The sequence below is a fragment of the Gossypium hirsutum genome, chromosome D06 (assembly GCF_007990345.1).
Source record: "Gossypium hirsutum isolate 1008001.06 chromosome D06, Gossypium_hirsutum_v2.1, whole genome shotgun sequence".
NCBI classification, from domain to species: domain Eukaryota; kingdom Viridiplantae; phylum Streptophyta; class Magnoliopsida; order Malvales; family Malvaceae; genus Gossypium; species Gossypium hirsutum.
Genome location: NC_053442.1, coordinates 63,067,283 through 63,092,185, shown reverse-complemented (window position 1 = coordinate 63,092,185; position 24,903 = coordinate 63,067,283). Strand labels below are relative to the sequence as shown.

Below are 24,903 nucleotides of genomic sequence, written 5' to 3'. Positions count from 1 at the left end.
CGTCATCCTTGAACGGGTCAATTGCGAAAACCCTTGCTCTGATACTAATTTATTGGAGATCGACTCATATAAACAGTAAAATAGAAAATGTAAAAAAGATTGAACACAAATTTTACGTGAAAAATTCCTCCAAAGAGGATAAAAACCACATGCAAAGGAGGCTTCGATTTTTCACTAAATAAGTAAACAAACGATAGTACAATATGGAAAAAATAAATCTAAATGTACTAAATGTATAAGTCCAAACCTTAAAAACAAAACTCTAACTCTTATAGAGTTATCTCAAAAAGGGTACAAAATTTTCTTCATAGTTGACACGAAAATTCTCATTAAAACTCATCTGCAACTATATCTCGTCGTCCCCAAAAGAAAAGTCTTATCGAAATAGGGATACAAGGCCCTTTTAAATAGCCTAAGTTTAAAGGGCTAAAACGACTAAAATATTCTTAAAGTAATCAGAGTTCGACTGGGAGAAGAAGTCATCTTCGTTGCCACAAGTTTAGTTATTTCTAAGTCATTAAATACTTCAAACTTTTGTGGTCAGTAAAAACATGACATTTCTCGTCATACAGATAATGTCGCCAAATCTTCAAAGTGAATACAACTGTGACCAGTTCTAAATCATATGTCGGGTAATTTCTCTCGTGTGGTTTAAGATATCAGGAAGCATAAGCTATAATTTTTTCGTTTTGCATTTGAATGCAACCCAAACCATTCAATGAAGCATAACTATAAACAACAAATTGATCTTTCCCAGATTCTAGTTGAGTCAACACTGGTGCCTTTGTCAACATGGTTTTCAACTGTTCAAAACTTCACTGACATTTTTCTGACCAAACAAAACTGACATCTTTCTGTAATAGTTTCGTCATCGATAATACTAGTATCAAAAAGTTCTTAATGAAAAGTCGATAATACCTAGCTAAACCCAAAAAATTGCATACCTTAGAAACATTTATCGAAGGCTTCCAATTCAGAATTGCAAATATCTTGCTCGGATCAACCCGTATGCCTTCTGTTGAAATCACATGATTAAGAAATCCATCAACCCGTATGCCTTCTATTGAAATCACATGATCAAGAAATCCAACTTCTCTAAGCCAAAACTCGCATTTACTGAACTTTGTGTATAATTGCTTCTCATGTAAAGTCTGTAATACAATTTTCAAGTGTTGATCATGCTCGGACTTGTTCTAGGAATAGAGCAAAATATCATCAATGAATACAACTACAAATATGTCAAGATGTGGCTTAAAAACTCGATTCATTAAGTCCATAAACGCTGCAAGGACATTGGTTAATCTAAAAGGCATAACCAGAAACTCGTAATGTCCATAATGGATTCTGAATGCAATTTTGACACGACAACATCTTTAACTCACAACTGATAGTGGCTAGATCGGAGGTCTATCTTCGAAAATATTGTGGTTCCTTTCAACTGATCGAATAAATTGTCTATACAAGGCAGTGAATATTTATTCTTTATAGTGACTTATTTAGTTGTTGGTAGTCAATACACAACCTCATCAACCCCTTTTTTTCTTTTTCACGAATAGTACTGGTGCACTCTAAGGTGACACACTCGGCCGTATAAAACCTCTATCAATTAACTCTTGCAAGTGTACTTTTAATTCTTTTAGCTTGGTTGGAGCCATTCTATATGGGGCAATTGAGATTGGAGCAGTTCCAGGTAATAACTCTATAGTGAATTCAACTTCTTTTTCTAGCAGTAACTCAGACAACTCCTCATGCAATAACTTGGAGTTCATAGTAATTTAAGCTTGAACTATGGTAACTTCTGCTTAAGATGATGCACTTTGTAATTGGTTCAAAAAATTCTTCACCTATAAGTAATCCACTATATAATCAACAAATATAAGTTGTGATTTGAGTTCAACTCACTTTCCATGTCGCAAACCTCCCTCTTATACTTCGAAAAGGATCACTCTCCCTCTAAAACTTTCCCCTGAATGCTTAGATGTAAATTGAAGAAAACAATTTAGTTTACTTACAATTTTTGCACTAAAATAATAGTTCCTAATTGAACAAATAATCTTTTTCTAAATTTTTAAATATTTTTATAATGTATAATATATATTTTCTATAACTTTTTATGCTTTTAAATAGAAAATACTAGTTTTCGCCACATGATACGATTTTGGTGTACCACATGGCGACAAAGACCCCCACCCAAAAAAGAAAAGAAAAGAGTAAAATGACAATTGTTCTTTAACGGTCAATTGTTAAAGTTAATAGTTAAAGGGTTTAATTGATGGAAATTTTAACATTTGAGGGTTCAATTGGACTTTTTTTTCTTTCAAGTGCTTAACTGATTTCTTTGGAAAAGTTGGGGATTCCTGTTAAAATAGAATGTCGATAATGACAATGTATCGCAAAGAAAGGAAAGAAAAACAGAACACACAAATTTTACGTGGAAACCCTTTCAAAGAAAACCACGAGTAAAGGAGAAGAAAATTTACTATGTCGAATTCGAATGAATATAAGAAGTATAGACTGTATCTATTTATAGGTTTAGAAAACATTATTCTAATCAACATCTAATAGAAATAATATACAGTAAGGTTGAAACACCTATACGAGTTCTTCTTGTGTAGCCTGTGCTGTACAAAATCATGAATCCCCCTATCTTGCAACTTATATTTTATTTTAATAAGAAGTTGAGTCACAACTATAACAGTTCCTTATATATCCTTTAGCCTTAAAAGTATAATGTTATAATATCCTTTAGCCTTAAAAGTATAATAGAAAAGATAGGGACATGTGAAGCAAAAATGACCATCATCCATCTTAAAAAAACTTCAACATAGACAAATATAAAAACTTCAACAGATCAACAAAACCTTCTCGCTCATTTTTATTAATCCTTTGGTTATTGTAAATGCATAAATATTATATAACATTAAAATGATGGATTTGTAGGGATTGCCACAAAATGCCACCCTCTGTTTTTAGCTCTAGCATGATTACTTCTCTTGGGGCACATACTTTGCTTGCCTCACCTGGTTATAAATTAAAAAAAAAAATTGCAAGTCATCAGTGTTGAATTAAAATTGTTAGAGATTGTGTGTCCTGTCACTTGAAGAAATAAATTAAAACTAGAGTTTAGCCCCAACAGTACGAACCATACATCACAAGTTGAATCCGTAAAGAACTATTCTTCTTTTATTTAATTAGAACAGAGTTTTTCAACTGTAGTCGAAACTCTCTTGTATAATTCGTTTTTCAACATTAGTGAATTTTTTCCTCCTCTGCCCGTAGTTTTTTCCCCCAAAGAGTTTCCACGTAAAATCTGTATCTGTGTTTTTTTCTTTTCTTTACAACCGTTCTACCGCCATTATCGACGCTTATTATAACAAAAATCTTCAATTATGGACATATATATATATAATGTATAATACTATTATCGTATGTGTTCATCTTTATTCTTCATTGTTACCAGAAATAGTTGACACTGCTTGTAACACTGTTTACTTTTACTTACAAATATCATTCTATATTCTTACAGATCAAGAAAATAATGTAGAAAAAGAAGAGTTTAATTAGAAAGAGGCCAAAAATAAAGAATCAATAGCCATTAAATGGCCTATAATTCAAAACCTGAGAATCCTTTTTTTATATGAAGCAATTAACACTCTTGCTGTAATTTAATCGAAACATGGTTGAAAGAACATTGACTGTGATAACTCATAGACTAAACACAATATAAGATATTATGGTGGATTTGCAGGGAATGCCATCTTCTATTTCAGCTCTACCATATGATCACTTCTCTTGGGGCACTGAGTTTGCTTGCTTCAGCTGCTTGTCATCAATAAATAAAAACAATGGGAGAGTTGTGCATGGGAAAAGAAACAAAAAAAAAGTGAATTATTTATGGTCTAACAATGGTCGAACTAGATAAACCTGAAAGTAGGGTTCTAGCTTGGCTTTGAGACTTTCATACTCCTTTCGCATCTCCCAAATGCCAGCTTTTGTCCTACATATGCATGCATGCATGCATGTCATCACATTCATTTCAAATCATATATACATATATTATAGATGTAAGTAGAGAAGATTACCCTTCTAGGTTTCCTTTCTCCAGAACTTGTCTTGTCTTGTTGATCTCATTTAGAACTTTTTTAGCACCGACACTTCAATTAGAAATGACAGTTCTCCATTAGACCAACATTGATAGGCTTTTATCTTGTATAGAGATTCTTAGAATTTACCTGGCACTGCTGCCCTTGAGTTGATGAAGGATTTTGTCCATTTTAGCTAAGGTAATAGAGATAGTTTTCCTTCATAAATTATTTTTTCAAGATTAGCACTCTTAGTATTATTCATGTCATCATCTTAATCAATGTATACTTACACTGCTTGTTCAACAGTTTCTAGTAGTGTGGTGGAGTCTCTGAAGTACATGGTAAACACCTCTTCTACAAAGTTGGGGTTATTTTGATCCTCTAGCTGCTCCAATTGAGAAAAAAATTCATCTAAGACCTCCTGAATTAATAGTCTGACATTTAACATAAGAACATCCTTAATTTTGTCAAATATAGATGCATGAATGCATGTTTTGATGTAAAGAGTAAATCAAACCTCATCAAAGAAGGATTGTCTCATTGCAGCGATTTGTTGATGAACATGTTTACTTTCCATTGAAGAAATCAGAACTAGTGAGTTTTGATTTTTAAGCTACTTGGTTATTCAACAATGGCTACCTAGACCTAACTATATATACCCATAAAATGTTTACAGATGTTTAAAAATGAAACATAAATGTTTTAAAAAAAATTATTACTTTAGATTTTCCGTATCTACTTTGAAGATTTTGGAATTAATGAACTAGATTTGAAAATTTACTATATATGTCTTCCGTTACTATCTAAAATTGTTATCATAATAGTCGATTGAGTCTTAACTCAGTTAGTATGGGTATTATCCTCAATGCAAGAGGACGTGGGTTCGAGTGCACTAAAGTACATTATGCTCGCGGGAAGGGGCCTTGGCCCTCTAAAATGAAAAAAAAATGCAAGTTAGTCCTCTTATAAATGATCAAATTATAAGTTAATATATAATAAAATTACACTTTTCTCCCAAAATGAAAAAAAGTATATTTAGTCCCTTAAAAATGATAAAACTAGAAATAATACATGATACAATTACATTCGGAACAATTTATAATTCAATTCTAACTCCCTTAAAGAAATTATTGGATTCGCCCCTCTGTCCAATAGAGAATCTAAAACTTTATTTCTAATATTATATCCACAAATTAACTATTAATGTCGAATAAAATTATTTATCTTTTGTTGTTTCAGTATCATCATATATCTTATGGTATTACTAGGGGATAAGCAAAGGCCTTGACCCCCTTGATTAATGGAATTTCTTTTGGTCCGTTCCTATTATCAATTATTCAATTTAAGTCCTTTTAAAACAAAATTTTTACCTTTTACCCAATGTAGATACTTGGTTTTAGCTATTGTTTTGGGAAATTGTGTTACAAAGCTTGAAACAAGTAGCAAACGTTCTTTCACTTGTTATCTGTTTCAAAAGAACAATAATTATCCTAAATAGTTTTTGTTCATATCAACAGTTGTTTGAAAATGGCTACATTCGGAACAGTTATGTTTAGAATAAGGTTTTAGGTTAGAATAGTTGTCATCCAATGTAGCTATCATTTGAGAATGGCTCTTGTTGAGAGCAACTCAAGTTCAGAACAACTCTTGTTTAGAATAATAGTGTTTCAAGAACAACTATGTTTAGAACAATTATTTTTTGGAACAACTTCTATTTAGAACAATTGTGTTTTTCCAAAAGTGAAGAAAAGCCTCTACATTAAAAACAACAATATTGAGAGCAACTCACATCTGGAACAAGAACAACTCTCATCTTGTGGAAAATGCTTCTCATAATACTACTTCACTAAAATAGAAGTGGAAGTAACCCCTATATATGGTAGGGTTTTTGGGTTATCTTGGGATGTTTCGGAGAGCTTAGCATGGCGAATCAAATATGAAAGTAGTTAGGAGTTTTACTCTTAACCTTTTTCTATAACATTGGGTGTTTCTCCCTTCCTTAAAAAATATAGTGAACTCTTATTCACTATTCATCGTCACCATCCCCTCTTAATAATTAATCTCATTGTAACTGAAAATTAATTTCATTACTCCTATTAATTGTCATTTTTGTAACTCTCGTTCTTGAGACATTATAAATAGAAGTATTTCACAATTAGTAAAGGGAGTTTTGACATTTTTTACTCTCAAAGCACTCTTTCTGGAATTTCTCAACTTGTTTTTTTGCTTAACCTTATTGTCAGCCAAGATTTCCTTCTTTTTTTCTCCACCTTAACAATCACCATTTGTCGTTGCGTTCAATGTTATCTGATTTGTTCTAGTCTTCCTCTTCGCCTTCTTCTAGTACATCTTGTTCACTTGTTTGCAACACTTCCTCTCTCCACCAAAGAACTCTCTACACCCACCAAATCTTAAAATTTTATTTCGAACCCTTAACACTGAATTCTGAATTCTGTGGCTTCGCTCTTAATTTTCATCACTTGCAAATATATATCACACTTTTCAACTTTTATATAAGCCAAAATTTTTTGATTGGGCTTGGACATGAAATTTTAAGCCCATTTTTCGAACATTTTTTTTATATTTTTTCTATATAAATTTTGATTGGATTTGGACAAAATTTTAAACACTTTTTTTCGAATTGGTTTGGGCCTAGAAAACGGACTTAAATTTCTACATCGGTCCAAACCCGTCCTAGCCCAGCTCGTGTAGCAAGAACATGCTAATCCCTCTTATCACCACTTTTCACGAAACCATCCCTTTAAATTCCAAGCATCGCAACCTTGTGGTATAGAGAATGAATACCATGAAGAAATCAATCACAGTCGTCACCAGCACCCGCATCAAATTTGACACTTGCGTCCCCATCCCTATCCTTAAGCTGCAACTTCTTCCGTTCAGCAAACATGTAACGTAATGCAGCATTGTCACCCTTCAGCTGTCTCACTCGCGATTATGATATACGAAAGCTCTCAATCCCACAAATTACTGTCCTTGGAGTTAATTTTTGTTATGAGACCATTGATGAGTCCTTGAAGAGTTGCAGACGTTTCGTTGTAATTATAATCCATTTTGGGCAGCTGTTCTTTTCTGTAGCCCCAGACACTTGCTTCAGCTCCTCCTCGTAGTTGGTTTACTCCAAATGAACAAAACCAAAACAGATAACCCCCTGATAAGAACAAATTTATTTTACACACAACCATAACAAATATGCTATTATTTCGCTCAGTAAACCACCGGCAACCCCCACCGCTTCCTGCCTAACCCAGTCAAAATTTTTCATTCAGCCAGTGCTGATTCAATCGCCAACATTGCTCAAGAAGCATTCCCAGCCAACCTCATTGAACAGTGTCATAGAAACATTTAGAAGTATTTGAAGACCTCCAAACCCCGACTGCTCTTCAAATCTTGCCAATTCAGCTACAGCTACAGCTTCATCATCATGCCCGTCGACATTAACCAAGGACTTTTCCCAGACTCCAAGCTCTTTCAGCATTTCTAATAATTATCTTCTTGCGATTTTTGAAATCGGAATAAGATAAAGAGGCATTTACTATTTTATTTGAAGGCTCGCTCTTTTTTGCCTTTACCCTTATTTGATGTCCTGGTTAAGTTAGACGTAAATTCAGAAACTTTTTAAATAATAACATACATAATTGAGTTGATGACCCAATTAAGGGTAACACCAATTTTATAAAGTGCTAAAATTATAATACAAATTATATAAATTTGCAACACTTTTATATATACTAGATTTATGTAAAAAGTTATAAATATAATTATTAAAAATTTGTGTATGTTGCACGTAAGCTTATGTGTCTTTTGTTTTAATTTATTACATGTTAGGGGTTTTGACCTGCTCGTTCCATGTTCTGTTAGATTGAGAACGAATTTTTTACTTAAATCGTGGGTTGTTTCGGTCCCATGGTGTTTAAAATTTTTTGCATACTATGGAGTGACATGTTTGACAAAATAACAATTGGAGTTCGACTAGGACTCTTTAGCTGTTTAATTGGTCATATTGAGAAGTTTAAAGTGAAGATATGTTTATCCTCACCCTTATCTCTTAAGAGAGTTTTGGAGTAGTTGAAAGACATATTTATAGATATTTTTATTTGATAAATACTCAGGATAATTTTAGCTGTTAAATTGGAGTTTAAAGTTTATCAAAACTCTGTTGGATGGACTATTGTATTAGCCTATAAATAGGTTGCTTGTGGCTTTCACCTAGAGAGCAATTTTAGAGTGTCATTAGTGACAATTTTGTTTTTATTTTCTTGATGTGATTTCTTGACTCTTTTAGGTATTCTTTGGAGAGTTTTGACTCAATAGGTGATTCGAACGATTGTTGAATAAAATCATTCACTAGACGAGACTCTGTAAACATAGGATCGTTGTGTCTAAATTGTGTGAACAAATATGTGTGTTAATTTTTTTTCCTTATTTTGCATTTAACCTTTCTGTTCCAACAACAGTTGGAACGAAGCTGTTTTCCAAGTGCAAACCAAAAACTTTTTCACTAAATAATATAATTTTACAATTTAAAAAGTATATTTACTAATTAAATAAGATTTGGCTTATTTTATAATAAAAGCCTATTAATTTTGATAAATAATAGAGAATAAATTATGTTAAAAGTATTGGAAATAAAATAAAATTACGAAATAAACTATAGTAAAATATTAAGCAATTAAAAAAATAACTTGTCGATAAAAGTGTAAGTACTATTAAAATCTAATAATAGTAAAACTATTGAAATATGAAATTAATAATAAAAACCAAACATACTAAATGATAACGAAAATCATTTTTTTTATTGATGGAACCAAAATTTAGTAAATAATATTAAAATATAATTTTTTAGTAATTCTTCGAATGTTATTTGAATAAAATGTGTACAGATTTATAGTGCTAAATATTAATTTTAATTGGTATATAATTGTAACACTAATTAAGTGATGATTATACTAAAATAATATTATAATCAAGTTTAATTATAATAATAAAATCTAATTTAAACATCATTAATAAAATAATTAGAATTATAAATATTTTATATTAATAATTTGCCATGAAAAATATAAATAGATAAATTTATTTTCTCTATTTTATGCTTAGACCACACTATTTTACACCTAATAAACCTAAACTAAATTATAATTAGATTTAAATGCCAATCGATAAATATAAATAAAATTATAATAATATTTAGATGTCAATATAATTTATAATTATCACTACAATTTATGTTTAAATCTCAATTAATAGTTTTAATTTAAATTATAATTATATTTAGATGTTAATAAAATTTGTAATTATCAAATCTACCTATCACACATTACTTTACGTTAATTTTATACTAATAATTAGATATCAATATAATTTGTAATTATCACAATATTTAAATGTTAATTAATAATTTTAAATAATTTTATAATTATTATTAGATGTTTTCGTATGAAAATCGAATGATGCTTTGGTTGCAATACTAAAATTAAAAATTTGATATGCATGATGTTTTTTTGTTTAAATTTTATTAATTTATATAGATATGTAGACAAAAATACCCCATAATAATATAACTTATTTTGTAAAATAATAGTTTTTTTTATTTACATTGGACACCTTGAAATATTATTTATTTACAACACCTTCAAATAATATTTATTTACATTGGACACTGGGTTCGCATTTAAACACCCCCAACCCCACAACCCACCCCCTTGGATGATTTTCAGACATGAAACTGCAAAGCCTTTTGAAGCACATTACTATACTATAATGTCTGTTCTATCAAAGGTTTGAACACAAATTCAAGCTAGATTTCATGCAAGAACGGCAGCTTTTAAAGATTCATACAAGTAACCAAACATTCAAACTGCCTTTGAGATCGAATCGGACAAATAAACTTGAGAAACTTCAACACGATGACTCACTTTAGCCAAGTACAAACAATGTCCTCGAGAGCTGGTCTAACATCCTGCTCCAACATCTTCCTATACTCCAATGTATCACCACTGGACTTCCTCAACTCTACTAAATAGAAAGATGGGGCGACCTCGAATATCTGTGCATAGATAGTCAATGCGCCTTTTTGGCCTCTGCTCGATTTTTCTATTTTCAAAAGCCCTCCAACTTCCTTCTTAACTTTGAACTTCAAGTGCTCAGCAAAGTCCTCTAGTTTAGAAGTGATGGCAGAGGCACTATGCATGGAAGTGAATCTAACTTCCTTCTTCTCGCCGGTTTCCGTAAACAATCCAGACAAATCGAGCCCACTTGATAAGGAAATGATGTCGAAAGCATTCAACTTGGTGAGCTGATCCTTGTGATTCTTTGTTTCGAATGCTGCTGTGTTAGCCTCAGAACCAAAAACCACATTGGTATCGGTAGAAGGCAAGTCCTTTTCGGCAGTTTTGTGACTTGATTTCAATTTAAACCCCTTTTTGAACCAGGAGTTTGTCATTATTTTCGCGGTTGAAATTCGAGATTTTGGATTAGGATTGAGGATTCTCGATAGCAGCTTGGTGACATCAGGTGAGAACCAACTAGGAAACTTGTAATCTGCTTTGCTTATTTTCTTATACATTCCTATCAGATTTGAATCATGAAATGGAAGATAACCAGCCAGTAGGACAAAGAGGATAACCCCGCAAGACCAGATATCGGCTTTTGCCCCATCATAGCCCTTTCGGTTTATAACTTCAGGAGCTACATATGCAGGGGTTCCACAAGTTGTGTGGAGCAATCCATCTTGATGCTTAGACTCACCAAGGGCACTCAAGCCGAAATCTGATACCTTAAGGGTTCCATTTTCATCAAGGAGCAAGTTTTCGGGCTTCAAATCCCGATGATAAACACCTCTGCTGTGGCAAAAATCAACTGCACTGATCAGCTGTTGGAAATACTTCCTTGCCAAGTCTTCTCTCAACTTCCCTTTGCTACCTTGTTGAAGAGCTCGCCACCGTTGGCATACTCCATAACATAGTAAATCTTGTTTTTGCTAGCCATGACTTCGTAAAGTTCCAAGATATTCGGGTGCTTAACGAGGCTCATAGTGGATATCTCCGTCTTGGTTTGATCGATCATGCCTACTTTCAAGACCTTCTCTTTCTCAATGACCTTAATCGCCACGCTCTGGCTTGTTTTGATGTTCTTTGCATAGTAAACTTTAGCAAAATTCCCTTGGCCCAACATTTTTCCGAATTCATACTTTTGCATCAACACCTTCCCCTTATTCTCCATTCTAAAATATTTTAATCCTAACAGGCTCCAAAAAAGAGTATTATCTCCTGCAGTATTAATAATATATATATATGTAAATGTACTCTTAAGAGAACTTCCTATAACACGAAAAACTCAACCGTCTTCAGCAAGGTCATTCATCAACATGGTGGAGATTTTGTTTTCAGCCCTGTTAAGAACTTGAACACCGAGCATGAATCTGCTGTTTCCTGAGTATCCGACCTCATCGAGAAAGAATAAGGGTAATCCAGATCCGGATACATCCTTGTGGAGTTGATATAGAGAATTCTCAGCGTGCATAGACATCTTTCCGCATTCCCTATTCCTTTCTTAATACTTTCTGAAAGACAAATCGAGTCAATTAGGCAATAATTCAAACCGCCTGGCATGCATAAATATTAGAACCGAGCAATCATAAATGCACCAAATTTCGACACCACCTGCTGCAGGAAAAAAACATTGGTACCATATCAACCAACAATCACAACAAGTTCAACTTAACTTTTTTTCTGATTCAAACGTCACCGACATTTAGTAGAATCGAAGAACATGATCTAAGCAAACAGTGTATTAATTCTTTCAAAATCTAACATTGTTCATTGTTCATTGATCAAATTTAAAGATTTCATGTGAGATTAAACATAGAAAACAATACCCAGAACCAATTCCACAGCATGAACATGATTCAACAATGAAGAAACAGATTCATAACCAAAAACAAAAATAAAAGGCAATGAAAATTCAATGGGAAAGAAAGACCCAAACTTACTTTTGATGGGCAAATGAGAAAAGAGAAATAGACTTGAGGTAATTCAATGGAAGATGACACCCTTCTTGCGGAGAAGGTGATGGGGGGTTAGAAAGATGATGAAATGAAAGCCACAAATGTAGGAAGCACATGAATGCAACGTAATATAATGAAATTTGTAAGATAATAATAGGAATGACAGGTTTTGGGGACTAAATATAGAAGGTTTTATATATGTAAAGACTGTTAGTTATGACAGAAAGACAGAAGGCTGGCGTTTCAAAATCAGTCAGTTTTGTCCCTAATTTTGGTAATTCACTATTTTTGTTCAATTTTCTGCTTTTGCTTCAACAATACATTTGGTTACTATAAAAAGGAAACAATTTGAGCAAATCCGAATCGGCACATGGATTTTGAATCATCTGCTTCAAATGGAGTAGAATTTTCTTTAAACCAGACGCAGGGTAGATTTTTGTAGATAATTACTTCCTCCACTCTACCTCGCTCTATTATATTAAATTATCATTTTATGCCGGCTATATATGTATGTACGTATAGGCTCTCTTTGACAATTGGCTGATAGCTGATTGCATGGTTGATTTCATCAATTCATTCTATTAATTGATTTGATTAATTGTTTCTATTATCTGTTTGTTTAAGAGTGTTTGGTAAAACTTAACTGATAGGTGAAAGTTGATATGTGCGTGCCATATTTTATTGTTAAATATTTATTTGTTTATAATACTTTACTTTTTACTAGATGAAATTATTGAAATAAAATACTATTATCAATGAATTAAAACATTCATTATGGAAATTAGTTAGTATATATTTTTGAAATTTTAAATAAATAAATTTCTTAAGTTCCTTATTTGCAAATATTAACCTCCTGGAAATTGATAAATATTAATAGTATATCTATATAATTGTACATAATGGCAAATTGAGTAATTTTTTAGCAAGCATGGTCAAATATGTCATTTTACATATTTCATTTTCAATCAGCTATGAAAACATTTGCCAATCCCAACGTTTTCTGTTTTGGAGGTTTTAGCTCAACAAGCTATTGCAAATCTCCATTCACCAAACACTATAATCAAAGGGTTTGACTACTCAATCCTCCATTTGTGCCCAAATCAGCTAAAAAAAGACTAAAAACTCTGTTTACCAAACACCCCTCTTGAATAATTATCCTTGTGTATATTAAACTATTAAAAGGTGAAATGTAATAATGTATTATAAAAAAAATTTCATATGTTTTATGTTTAAATATTTTTACAAAGAATTATGTTTAAATTTTAACTTGATTTTGAAAATTGTTGAAAATATTAAAAATAAGTAACAAAAATTAAATTGAAGTGGAGCAAGAATGGATGCATCCAACATCCATAGAGGTTGTAATGGTTTTTAATATTATACATACATAATGGAGTAAGTAATGGTTTTTAATATTATACATACATAATAGAGTAAGGCAAATGGTGGAGCAAAGAGTGACACTTGTAGAGCAATGATGGATTTAGCAACATTCACCTCGTCCCGCTTAATTACCATTTGAACAAAGTATTTTTAAATCGGGTAAACTTCAACATTAATTTGGGCACTGTTGTTACAAATCATTTTCATTTTGGTCTTCCACCATTAATTTTGAATTAGGCAATGTTATTGTATACTCATTTTAGTTGCTTAACTTTAGTAAGTGTTCATTTTAGTCACTCATTTTATCTTTTTAAATCATGTCGAAATTAAAATGAAAATTTATTAAAGTTTGGTGACTAAAATTAGTGTACTGTAATATTGTCTAACTCCAAATTAATCATGGGTGACTAGATGAAAACGGTTTGTAACGACAATGCCCTTTTTGCAATATATATATATCAATCGATGCCCAAAATGAAAACTTATGAAGATTAAGAGTCAGTTCTTCATTGCTTTTGAAAAGTGCAGTGGAAAAGTGCTTTTGAGAAATGCTTTTAAAAAGTTTGGTTTAAAATTTGAGTGTTTAGCATTGCTGTCAAAAAGTGCTTTTGAGAAATAAAATATCCATTTTAGACATGTTATTATCAAGTAACAAATATGCATTTAAATAATATTTAAATTAGTTAATATTATTATATTTTAGTAATAATATAAAAAATTATTATAACTTGTTGTTAATATTTTAATATATAAAATATAAATTGTAAATATTTTTAAGCAATAAATATTAATTATTTATAAAATTTAATTAGAATATATAAACTATATTTTAAATATTTAAATATAACCATTAAATATTTAGAATTAGTATTTTAAAAAATATATTTTATTTTTAATTAATGATTTTAACACAATTATAATTAAGCACCAAGAAAAAAAAAGAAAAATACTATGTTATTGGAGGGGTGAAAAAGTAATTAAGCACCAAAAGTGCTTTTGGGAGAGAAAAAGCTAAAATTTTTAGCTTCTCCTTTTTAGCTCCTTTTCAGAAGTGTTTTTGAAAAGCGCCCCTGAAAAGCTAAAAATTTCAGCTAAATGCAGTTTGTTCTTCACAACTATTTTTTAAAAGTGCTTTTGGGATCAGAAGTGCTTTTTTTAAGTAATGAAGAACTGGCCCTAAGTGACCAACTGTGTAGTTTACCATTTTAAATTATGTACATATAAATATTGAGGGTTAATTATACAATAAGTTGCGCCTAATCTTGAGTTCAAGCTCTAACTTTTATGTAGTAGGTACATACATATTTGTAATTTGATTGACATCTTTTAAATATGTCCCACACCAAATTTGATCTAACATTCAACGCTTGAACTATTGACGAGACTGATGGAAGGATAAGATTGATATTATATTAATACTTTAAGGATTAAATCTGAATTTTTTGAAGTTTAGGATCAACGTAGAATATGAACTATAATTTGGGGACGTTCGGTGGAATTAATCCAAATATTAATTATGATTTTTAGAGTTAATTGCACAGTACATCCCTAAAATATAACTTGCTTTCTAAATTGCCCCCAAACTTTAAAACATTCTAATTACATTCCTAAGCTATCAATGTTATATCGAGTCCTCCCATTACTAAAATCATTAATTTAACCGTTAAATAAAATATCAAATCTTATATGGCATAGTTTAAAATAAAAAGTTTAAAGAAAAATGAATATTGTAAAAAACTTAGTTTTGAGTTTTCAAAGCTTTTACAAAACTTTTATTGCCCCTCTTTTTTCAGTTTTATTTTATTTTTAGTTTTTACTTTTAAAAGTTATGCGGTAATTGTTGGAAAAATACAATTTAGAAAACATGTTTGTTGCCTAGTAGTAGTTTTAAAATTTTTCTAAAATTGAGCCTTTGTGATCTTTGTAACAATAAACTTTATTACCCAAGTTATACTTGTGTTTTGGAATAGGTGGAATAGGTCATTCTCGGATTTCATCCTCTAAATCTTCTCCGCTAATCTCAACCTCGGTTTGCTAGAGTATGGGCTCTATTCACATATTGATGAAAACTTATGAAAAACTTTCTAGGGCTAGAAATTGGTTACTCAAGAAAGATGGAAATATTTCGTATGGATAAATTCATTGTATTCTAGCAAAGTAACCTCGTAGGTGAATGGTGTACTTTGACCTAGTCCATAATTCCTATTTATAGAGAAAATAATAAGAGTCTCAGTTGAACAATGTATAATTAAATAATAATATTTAATAGGATAAAGCATACTCTCACTAGGAGTAATACAGTTGGGTCTTGTCAATGGCGAAGCTAGGGGGCTGGCAGGGGTCCCGACCCCCCCTAAAATAAATTTTTTTTCTAATTAGACCCTTTATAATTTATAAAATTTTAAATTAATAATAATAAAATTACACTTTAGCCCCTAAAAACAGTAAAATTTTGATTTCATCCTTTAAAAATTATAAAGATATAGATTATTAAAATGGTGAAATTACATTTTTACTATCATAAAATATACAATTTAACTCCGCCCCCCTCTCAAAAAAAATATTTTCTGGCTCTGCCACTAGGCCTTGTCATATATTGGATATAAGTATATATGTTATCTAATCTTTAAACTAACCCATATAATCTACCTAATCCAATAAGCAATTTTTCTATATCAGAAATATTATTTATCCAATTAATTAATTAAATTAAACAACTTAATTAATTATTTTTTCAACCCGATTTTAATCTCGTTAAAGTCTTGACAACTTTATCGTACTACAACCTATAAGTAAATAAATTTAATTACCTTGTTCTATGAAACTGTGATGACCAATTAATTTAATTTTTACTTTAAACTTTAATTATTTAATAAATAATAATTTGGAGAAATTAATTTAATCTCTAAGACATCTTTTATTAATGATGAGAAAACTCATTCACTGCAGATAGTGGTTCATGTGATCTATTTCTTTAATTCGTCATTTTTATATATTCACATCATCGATTCAAACCATCAAAGATATACCGAGTTAGCAGAGGGATCAATTGGATTATATAATTAAGGCTCAAATAATTTGTAAATAAGCTCTGACTTTTCGTCTATTAATTACGAAATTATTTAGTTATAGAGTTATTCCACTAAAGTACTATAACTGAGCTCTCCTCATTATATGCCATTACGGAAACTACTTATCAAGTGCTTGTCCAATAGCTTTATCATATGTGTGCTATTAACATAGGACATCCTTAAGTTCTTTGGGATAAAATTCGTACTCCCAATATAATCATATTTTATCTCATGGTAATCATCACATCTTCTTTTATGAAAAAGTCAATTACTAATACATAATTATTAAATCATTCTCCTTTAGACAAATGACTTGGGGTCACGCTACTTTTCCATCTATCATGTAATGTCGATAAGAGGACATCATTAACCTTTTATTGGGCCATGAATTACACTATTTTAAGTGAAGTTATATCATGCAAAAGTCGTATACCCAATATACTAGCTTTTAACTCTATTATCAATTGACTTAGGTTTTTAATACATCGAAATATACAATTCATGCACAAGTAGTCTGTCACTTACTTAGGATTTAGGTAAGCCACACTATGAATATCACAAGTGGATAAATCCAATGTATTGTTAGTCCAAATAGTCATATCTATGTCTATCTTCTAGGAGTCATCCACTCCAATACCCAAGATAATACATCTCTCTATTTGGACTCGATAGATGAAATAATAATCTTTTAATCCACTTGCTCAATTTCGATTAGACTTTAGATGATTTAGATTATCTATTAATATAAGTTGTCTTCTCACATTATTATCCAAACTTATAATGCAACTTAATATTAGTTAACCGCTAGATAATCAATAACCTAATATTTGTTTTCATTTTGATTTGTGTGCAAAAACCATTGAAGTCATTATACAAAATATATCAATGAGTATTGTTGATAATAGGTACCGACAAGGGAAAGGAAATGAAGGGACAACGATAGTGACAAGAAGGTCGATTCACTTGTGACAGGTGGAGAGTTGGAGTAAGAATAAATGAGAAGAAGAGGAGGTAGTGTGCCAAGGCCTGTTGCTAAGGTTGTTAAAAAGGAGGGAGAAGATCCCTCATTCATTGTGCCTTATGGTATTTATTAGTGGGAAGTCTCCTTTCCAATTACGACATGTCACCGAAAATCTTAGGGTATGGCAAATGTGTGGTCGGCCAGGTGACAATGTTGTTATACTCTAGGTGTCTTCAAGTATATTACAACTCTGACATTTCATTTACTGAGATAGAACGAGGTTATTAGGCCTCAGTGGTCCCATAATGGTCTATTCTTGATGAATGTGTACCTTTTAGTAGCAGTAGGTGGTCTAATAGGGGGTCCGCTATCAGCAGATAGCTAAGGACGAGCTATCTTCTTATGAGCAGTGTGAAGCAAAGGCCATTACTAGGTGTTTCTTAGGTAGGTTCTCGAGATGCCAAGAGTCTGAGTCGGGTAGGGGTATAACAAGTATGATGGAATTTCATTAAACCATTATTTCGAAAAATTACAAGTTTGTTTGATGATATAACAACACTAAGAGCACTAGATTCCAACCATAATATTTTACTTTTCTTTAAAATTTTTATTTTAAATTAATTTAAGGATTTTGATAATTGAAAGACTTGAATGATATAACATCGGTAGTTTAAAGACGTAATTAGAATATAAATAGTAATTTATGGTAATTCAAACAATGATATAAGCTCTTAACCGAAGTATGTAATAGAAAAGAAATTTGGACCATATAACCATTTCAATGCCATTTTATTACAGAAATCCAAATTATAAAACACCTTCTGCAACAAACGTTCAGATTTCATAGATGCCAAACACCATCATAAATTAATCCACTCAAAAAACAAACACAAACCAATGAAACAAACCTATTTTATTGTATAATCACATTGTGTTCAAAGCTTGTGGTTTCTTTTTGCTTTGCTTTGATAATGGGAGTGATATGTGGATGAACCCAAATCTTCTCCTTTGTGTGAACACCTGTTTTCGATGATCATCACCATGATGTTTTTTATCATGATCACCAGCTGCTGTTTTTGGGTGAAATCTCAAATCTTGCTTTAGTTCATCTAGCATTTGGCTCAAAGCTACTTTTTGTCTTTCAGTTTGGCCTTCATTAGCCTTTTTCAACATATCCCTCATTGACACTGTTGGCCTTGGAACAGGCTTTGGGTTTTGCTTGTTCATCATCACATCCTTTAATGGAGGTCTTTGAAGATTGTTGATATTTGAACCATTGTAGACCACCTGTTTGTTCCATTTCCTGAGAGATTCTTCAGCATCCAGCTGCTTCTTGTTTGCGATTTCAACACTTTTTAGAGCCTCTTCCAATGCTTGTTTACTTTTTTTCATTGCATTTGAAGCTTCTTCAAGCTTTCTCAAGATTGTAAGTTGAGAAATATTGTTTGCTTCATCAAATTCATGCATTGAATGAATCATTTCCCTGTTAGAAACCTCTTCTGCTGCCTTTTGTAGTACTTTCGGAGTTCGAGGAGATTGTTCCGGCTTCGACTCCGGCTCCGGGAAGGAAAATCCGGACGAACCCTTTGTTCCAGCAAGTGCATTGAGTTCAACAAGTGCAAGAGCCTCAGCTGCCATGGCTGCTTCCTCCATTTTCTTAGCTGCAAACCACCTCATTTCACCAGTTGTTTCAAGCACTGACACTGCTCTTGGACCTTCAGTTGTTGTTGAAGGATCAACAATATTCCCAAGATCATTGATAGTTTCACCAAGGTTCAACTTTGCCTGCTTCAATTCCATCAAGACCGAATCTGGAGACGAAACAGGGCGGCGACGGTGGTAAGGTCTCGAACTCCCGATTCTGACATGTTCATGATGTTCATTGTTCACAGTGCTCATGTGTGCATCTGGATTCAAGTGTGGAGTTTTGGTCATGCATTTCAAAGCTTCATCTTTGAGTTGTTTCTTTAAATCTTCCACAATCCTTTTTGTAGTCCCTAATTCTTCAAGCACATCAAGGGTCTCCAATTCTTTCACTATCAAATCTTTCTCCAACTCTGCTGCTTGTTCTTCAACTTTCTTTATGTCAAATTCTTCAATTCCATGCTGCTCATAAACACACACATGTATATATATATGTATATATGCATAAACAAACATATTAAAATTAATGTTTGGAAGGCATGCATATGCCATATGTTCCATCAAGACAAAAGCAGAGGAAACTTACATAAGCCTCTCCAAACTTGTACAATGGCACCCAAGGTCCGCTGCCACCGAACCGGGTCACAGCCTCCTTAACAGACTCGAAAGGCGGTGATGTATCGATCTCAGCTCGCAAACCCACCCTCCGAATTCCAGGGTTTGAGTCCCTACTCGAGACAGTGCAAAACTTGAAATCCTCGGAGCTAGACTCGGGCCTCACCTCCCGGATTCCAGGTGTACCCGGAACACCTTCCATGGAGGAGTCTTGAGGTAATGTTGCCATTGCATATATGCATACAAATAAGCTTAGCTATAATAAAGATTCAGTAATAATAATGTGAAAATATGTGAATGTGAGTGTAATACGCAAAAGAGAAAGGGTCTCTTCTTAAAGGGTGTGCAAATATTTTTTTAGCTTTAAAGATGAAAAAGAGGGAAAAATAAGTAAATTATGAAGAATTAAGAATTCTAGAGTTAGCTTTGTTATGATTATGTCCATATTCCCCACTCGGTGAAACAAAGAGAAAAGGTGGCAAAGTGATTTCCCTTTTTCTTTTTAAGGTGGACCAATTTGAAATTATTTAGTCATAAATATTAATAAGTGTATTCTGATATTGATTAAAATAATCTTATAGTTTTATTTTTCCTTAATACAATAAAAGTAGTATTCATTTGTAAAGAAAAAAAAATCTAAAATTAATAATGTGGTTGTTTGACTAGTCTCGGGTAGTTAGACCTATGTCGATTGAGTTTTAAGGTCCGTTTAATATTATTTCTAAGAAGTAATTTTGGAACAAAAGTATTTTTTGAAAGAAAAAATACTTTTTCCAAACAAAAAATTGACCTAAAAGTATTATTTTTTCAAAAGTTGAGAATTTTAATTTCTCTCCAAAAGTGTTTATTTTCCAAAAGCACATTGAGAAGTATTTTTAAACTAAACCTTTATTCAATGCAGGAGGACGTAAATTCAAGCGTGTTAAAACGCATTATTTTTGTATTTATGAGTTTACATCATCGAATTTAAGAAAATTATCACATTAAAAGTTTTTTTATATATAGAAAACTTTAAACCGTGTCGATACGGTAGGTTAACATTTCCATTTCAATGTTTTTCCTTTTTGTCGGATTGACTGAAGTTGTACGTGGACGTGTAAGTGACGTGTTTGATGTATATTGGTTACTGATATATGAGTCAAAGTTGATGGGTCAAAGGTTTTGGGTTTAAACCAATAATATATTGACACATCAGCAAACTACGATGAGATTGGATTTGCATTGCTTGGGTTGACTTGGCAGTCTTTGGCCGTTGATTGCGGTTTTTAAAGATAGGTTGTTGGGAATTGCAAGTTCCGTAGTGGAAAGGAAATGTCTAATCAAAATCATGCATGTAACTAAACGACGACGTTTGCTTAAAATTGAAGATAATTGTCGACATTTGAAAAGATGTCATAAAACTTTGGAGGAAGGTACCATTATTTTTCTTTTTCTATTTTAAAATTTTCATATTCGAATTCGATTATATTTTATACTATTTGTTATTAGGGGCAAAGCTAGGAATTTTTTTTAGGTGCTGAAATTAAATTGTAATTTTTTAATAGCTTATGTTTTTATAATTTTTAAAATGATTAAATCAAATTTTTATTATTTTTAGGAGGATCAAAGTGCAATTTTACTTTTATTAATTTAAAATTTTAAAATTTTTAAAAGTCCTAAATGAACAATTTTCCATTTTAGGGGGTTGAGCCTCCTGTCAACCCCTAGCTACGCCCTTATTTGCTATGCATAAATATTTTAGTTAAAACATTTAATGGTACGTTTGGAGTATACACCAAAATTTTAACGCTTTTGTTAGAAATTTTAGTATTGATTTAAGTTAAAAGCTTCAATAAATCTAAAAAATTTTGGCATTTTTTTCAAGCATAGTGCAAACTCTTTTATCTTAGCCACAATGTGAGTCATACCAAGAACTCTATATATACACTTCTTAATATGAGAGCAAAGGGGGTCTTTTTGGGGTTCTTCCTCTCTTCCACTCTTCAGCCACCAAATACATTTCCTAACTTTTTCTCCCACCATGGAAGCTCTCCATTACTTATCCTCTCAATTTCACCATTGATGGCTATCTGCCCTACAAGAGTGAATTGTTTCAAACCCTCCAACACCTCCTCATTAACTCTTTCTTATTGATTTTTTGTATCAACAATTGGTGCGATGAACGCGTGGATCAAACCAAAATCGATTAGGATGGCTCCTTCCAATGAAAGCAACCCCTTCCCCTGCGTAAAAATGTGATGATATAACAATCTAAGATTGTGTCACATCATCATCATCTAAAAATTAATATTTACAGATATAATTTATACATAGTACAGAATCAAAAACTGTTTTTGTCTTTTTGATGCCTTGCAAAATATAGTTCATAGATATTTGCTCTCTTTCTTTTCTTTTTTTTTGTTGAAAGTTTACAAGTACATGCCACAAACTGTAGAATGAAACTATTATAGCATAAAGAGAGTAAAACCCGGAACAAATCATACAAAAGTTGACTAATCGAACTAAAACTCACACATGACAAAAACATATGGTGGGACTTGGAATGTATAAATAATAATGAAATAATATTTATATAAACAATTGAAATTCTAAATTAATGAAAAAAAATTATACATTAATATAACATGTTACATAAGATGGTGGATTTTGTGGAAAGTTTTGTAATCATTTTCATCTTATTTTGAAGTTGTAATTAAAGATTGTTATATTTTCTCTTGTCCTCTTCTCAATTTGCATGCAACTTTGAAACTTCTAAGGTATTTGGTTGTCACCAATGAAATCCTAATGGTGGAAAGGCAAGATGAGTTGAAGAGAGGTCGTGGTTGGATTTTTTGGTCAATCTGACGGATAGTGATAGAGATAGAAAATATTTTGGATTTAATGGGTCCCTTGGTGTCCTAGAATGATGTGTCTGGAAATCTGAGAAGAGACGAGAGGACGAAATTCACTAGTGCCATTGTTTGGACAAAAAAGTGTTGGTTGACGGGGAGAGCAGCGGTAGTTTCAGCTTGGAGAAGAAAGGAGCGGCCCTTTTTTCGGTAAGATGAATGAAATTGAAAGAAAATGAAGAAGATCAAAAAAGGTTAAATGCTCAAATTGAGGTCCAACTTTGTAGGAGTTGCTCACATAAGGACCATGCCTTTCAAAACGGAGATATAAGAGTCAAACATTTATGAAAGTGATCAAATAAAAATAAGAAAAAGCAAAGGGAAAAGTTAAAATGAAAAAGTAATTAGTTAAAAGTTTTTATTCTCTAAGGAAAAGCAAATATAAGTTTTTACTTTATAAATATTTGAGTTTTTAGATTTTTTTATAATTTTTTCGAAAAAATATTTCTAATTTTCATACTATTTTTATATTTTTAAAATAATTTAGAATTGATGGGTATTAATTAAAAGTATTTTCAAATTTAAATATCATTTAAATTTTAAAGAAAAATACCAACTCAGTATATATTATCAAATTTAGAGAAAATACACATTAACTCCAAATAATATTATAAAAAATGTCTTTTTTTAAATGATATCCAAAATTGTGTTTATGGGTAAAGTCGAGTTCAATCTTATATCCCTAGACTTAAAAATAAACCGTGGAAAAGCTAGGGCAACCTAAACCCACCAAATTACTCATTTATTATTTATATTTATTTATTCTTAAAACATAAAGTTAGTCGATTGAGTCTTAACTCGATTGGTATGGCATTATTGTCAATGCAAGAGGATGTGAGTTTGAGTGCGCTGAAGCGTATTATCCTCCTATTTATGGATTGGGGAGGGGTTATGAGTAGATATGGCCGGAACCTATAACTGATGTTGTTACAAAGTTGTTGACTAGCAAGTCAAAATAGAAGAGAAGAAAGGTAAAGGGATAAGAAAAGCAAGTGAGGAAGCAACTACTGAATAAAAGGAGGAAGAAGAAAGGAAACCCTCTCTCACTTTAAAGTGTCACAAATGCATGTATGCATGGTTGCCTAAAGTGAGAAAAATAAAAGGGCATCACCATAATTACCTTCACTTTCCGACAACCTTGAAAGATACCTTTAATTTCTATTTCTATTTAAAATTTGATTATTAGTTTGGTGAAATTTTATAAAGATGAGGAAAAATAATTTATAGTTGGAAAATATAATTTATTACATGAATTATTGACTAAGATGATTTAAATACATGTGACACGTCTCTTTATTACAATTAAATGGATCAATTTAATTTTATATTACTAAAAAGAATAACAAAATGCCCAAATTTTAACAGAGTTGACATTTATGGTTAAACAAAGTCATTCGTTGTTTAATAAAATTTTATTTTGAAAGCTTTTTATGATTTCACAAATACAATATCTTTTTAGAGTTGAACGTAAATGAGAAACGTCATTTTCATGTCTTTTTTAAGCAGTAAAGGTTAACCATGTTCCAGTTTGGCCTTATTTGATTTTTTTTAATAGTAGAAGGTTAAAGGTGCTCATGGGTCAGGTCAGACCGAGCCCATGCAAAGTATCTAGACCAATTTTTCAAGTCAAAAAATGAGCTTACTTTTTTGTCTAAGCCCGACCCAATTTAAGAAAGGTAAATCTTGGCCCGACCTAGCTCGCCATATTTGATTTCTTTTAGATTAGTTTTTATTTTAAAATATATTTTTAAAAAATATAATACACTGAAGGCACTAAAAAAAGCTAAAATAAAAGTTTTCTAACACATTCAAAATACATTAAAAAGTATTTATATTAAAAAATACTATCATAAATATAATAATTTTTTTATATTAAAAAATACAAATAAATATAATAAATATTTTATTGCATTAAATATACTTTTTAAATTTTTATATTTTGAGTTGGGTTATTTAGTTGGGTAAGTTTTTTTTAGGTTTTAGGTAAAGGGTTTAATTGTTATTGGATTAGTGGTTTAATATAAATATAAATATAAATATAAATATAAATATAAATATAAATATATATAATTATTATTTAACGTACATAATTAATATAATTTTTTTAATAACATAATATATTAGAATTTGGCCGAGCTTGGGACAAAAAACTTGCCCAAGGCTCGGTCCATATAGAAAACAGGCCTTAAATTTTACCCAAGCCTATTTTTCAGACCTCGTATTTTGTTCA

At 31.4% G+C, this 24,903-nt stretch overlaps 3 protein-coding genes across 5 annotated transcripts; all 3 read right to left on the bottom strand.

The window, feature by feature from the left end:
* Positions 1-3,610: 3,610 nt before the first annotated feature.
* LOC107962373 (histidine-containing phosphotransfer protein 4) lies at positions 3,611-4,708 on the bottom strand. Of its 3 annotated transcripts, none has more exons than XM_041096142.1 (6): positions 4,603-4,708; positions 4,376-4,470; positions 4,233-4,301; positions 4,083-4,154; positions 3,925-3,997; positions 3,611-3,819 (listed from the first exon to the last, which is right to left on the bottom strand). In XM_041096142.1, exons 1-6 carry the CDS (start codon positions 4,660-4,662, stop codon positions 3,784-3,786), a joined length of 405 nt encoding a protein of 134 aa, XP_040952076.1. In that variant the 5' UTR covers positions 4,663-4,708; the 3' UTR covers positions 3,611-3,783. The 3 variants fall into 3 exon arrangements, with proteins under 3 accessions (XP_040952076.1, XP_016754218.1, XP_016754219.1); XM_016898729.2 differs by having other exon boundaries at positions 4,376-4,506; positions 4,603-4,696; XM_016898730.2 differs by having other exon boundaries at positions 4,376-4,519; positions 4,603-4,690.
* Positions 4,709-9,664: 4,956 nt separating this feature from the next.
* Positions 9,665-12,271, bottom strand: LOC107962369 (CBL-interacting protein kinase 18). The gene is given in 3 exon segments (XM_016898722.2): positions 9,665-11,027; positions 11,030-11,667; positions 12,097-12,271. Coding segments are annotated over 2 exon segments (1,308 nt in total). The 5' UTR covers positions 11,328-11,667; positions 12,097-12,271; the 3' UTR covers positions 9,665-10,017.
* Positions 12,272-18,285: 6,014 nt separating this feature from the next.
* On the bottom strand, positions 18,286-20,209 carry LOC107962367 (WEB family protein At2g40480). The gene is made up of 2 exons (XM_016898715.2): positions 19,757-20,209; positions 18,286-19,632 (listed from the first exon to the last, which is right to left on the bottom strand). The coding sequence occupies exons 1-2, from the start codon at positions 20,012-20,014 to the stop codon at positions 18,451-18,453; spliced, it is 1,440 nt and encodes a 479-aa protein (XP_016754204.1). The 5' UTR covers positions 20,015-20,209; the 3' UTR covers positions 18,286-18,450.
* Positions 20,210-24,903: the final 4,694 nt, after the last annotated feature.

What these genes read in the sequence shown, in the direction of transcription:
- LOC107962373 (XM_016898729.2), bottom strand. Translation starts at nt 4,662, where the DNA reads ATGGAAAGTAAACATGTTCATCAACAAATCGCTGCAATGAGACAATCC. An exon ending in CTCAAGGGCAGCAGTGCCAG is followed by an intron (nt 4,155 to 4,232) that starts GTAAATTCTAAG and finishes TTCTAATTGAAG; the next exon opens with TGTCGGTGCTAAAAAAGTTC. An exon ending in AGCTAGAACCCTACTTTCAG is followed by an intron (nt 3,820 to 3,924) that starts GTTTATCTAGTT and finishes GATGACAAGCAG; the next exon opens with CTGAAGCAAGCAAACTCAGT.
- LOC107962367 (XM_016898715.2), bottom strand. Translation starts at nt 20,014, where the DNA reads ATGGCAACATTACCTCAAGACTCCTCCATGGAAGGTGTTCCGGGTACA. An exon ending in ACAAGTTTGGAGAGGCTTAT is followed by an intron (nt 19,633 to 19,756) that starts GTAAGTTTCCTC and finishes GTTTATGAGCAG; the next exon opens with CATGGAATTGAAGAATTTGA.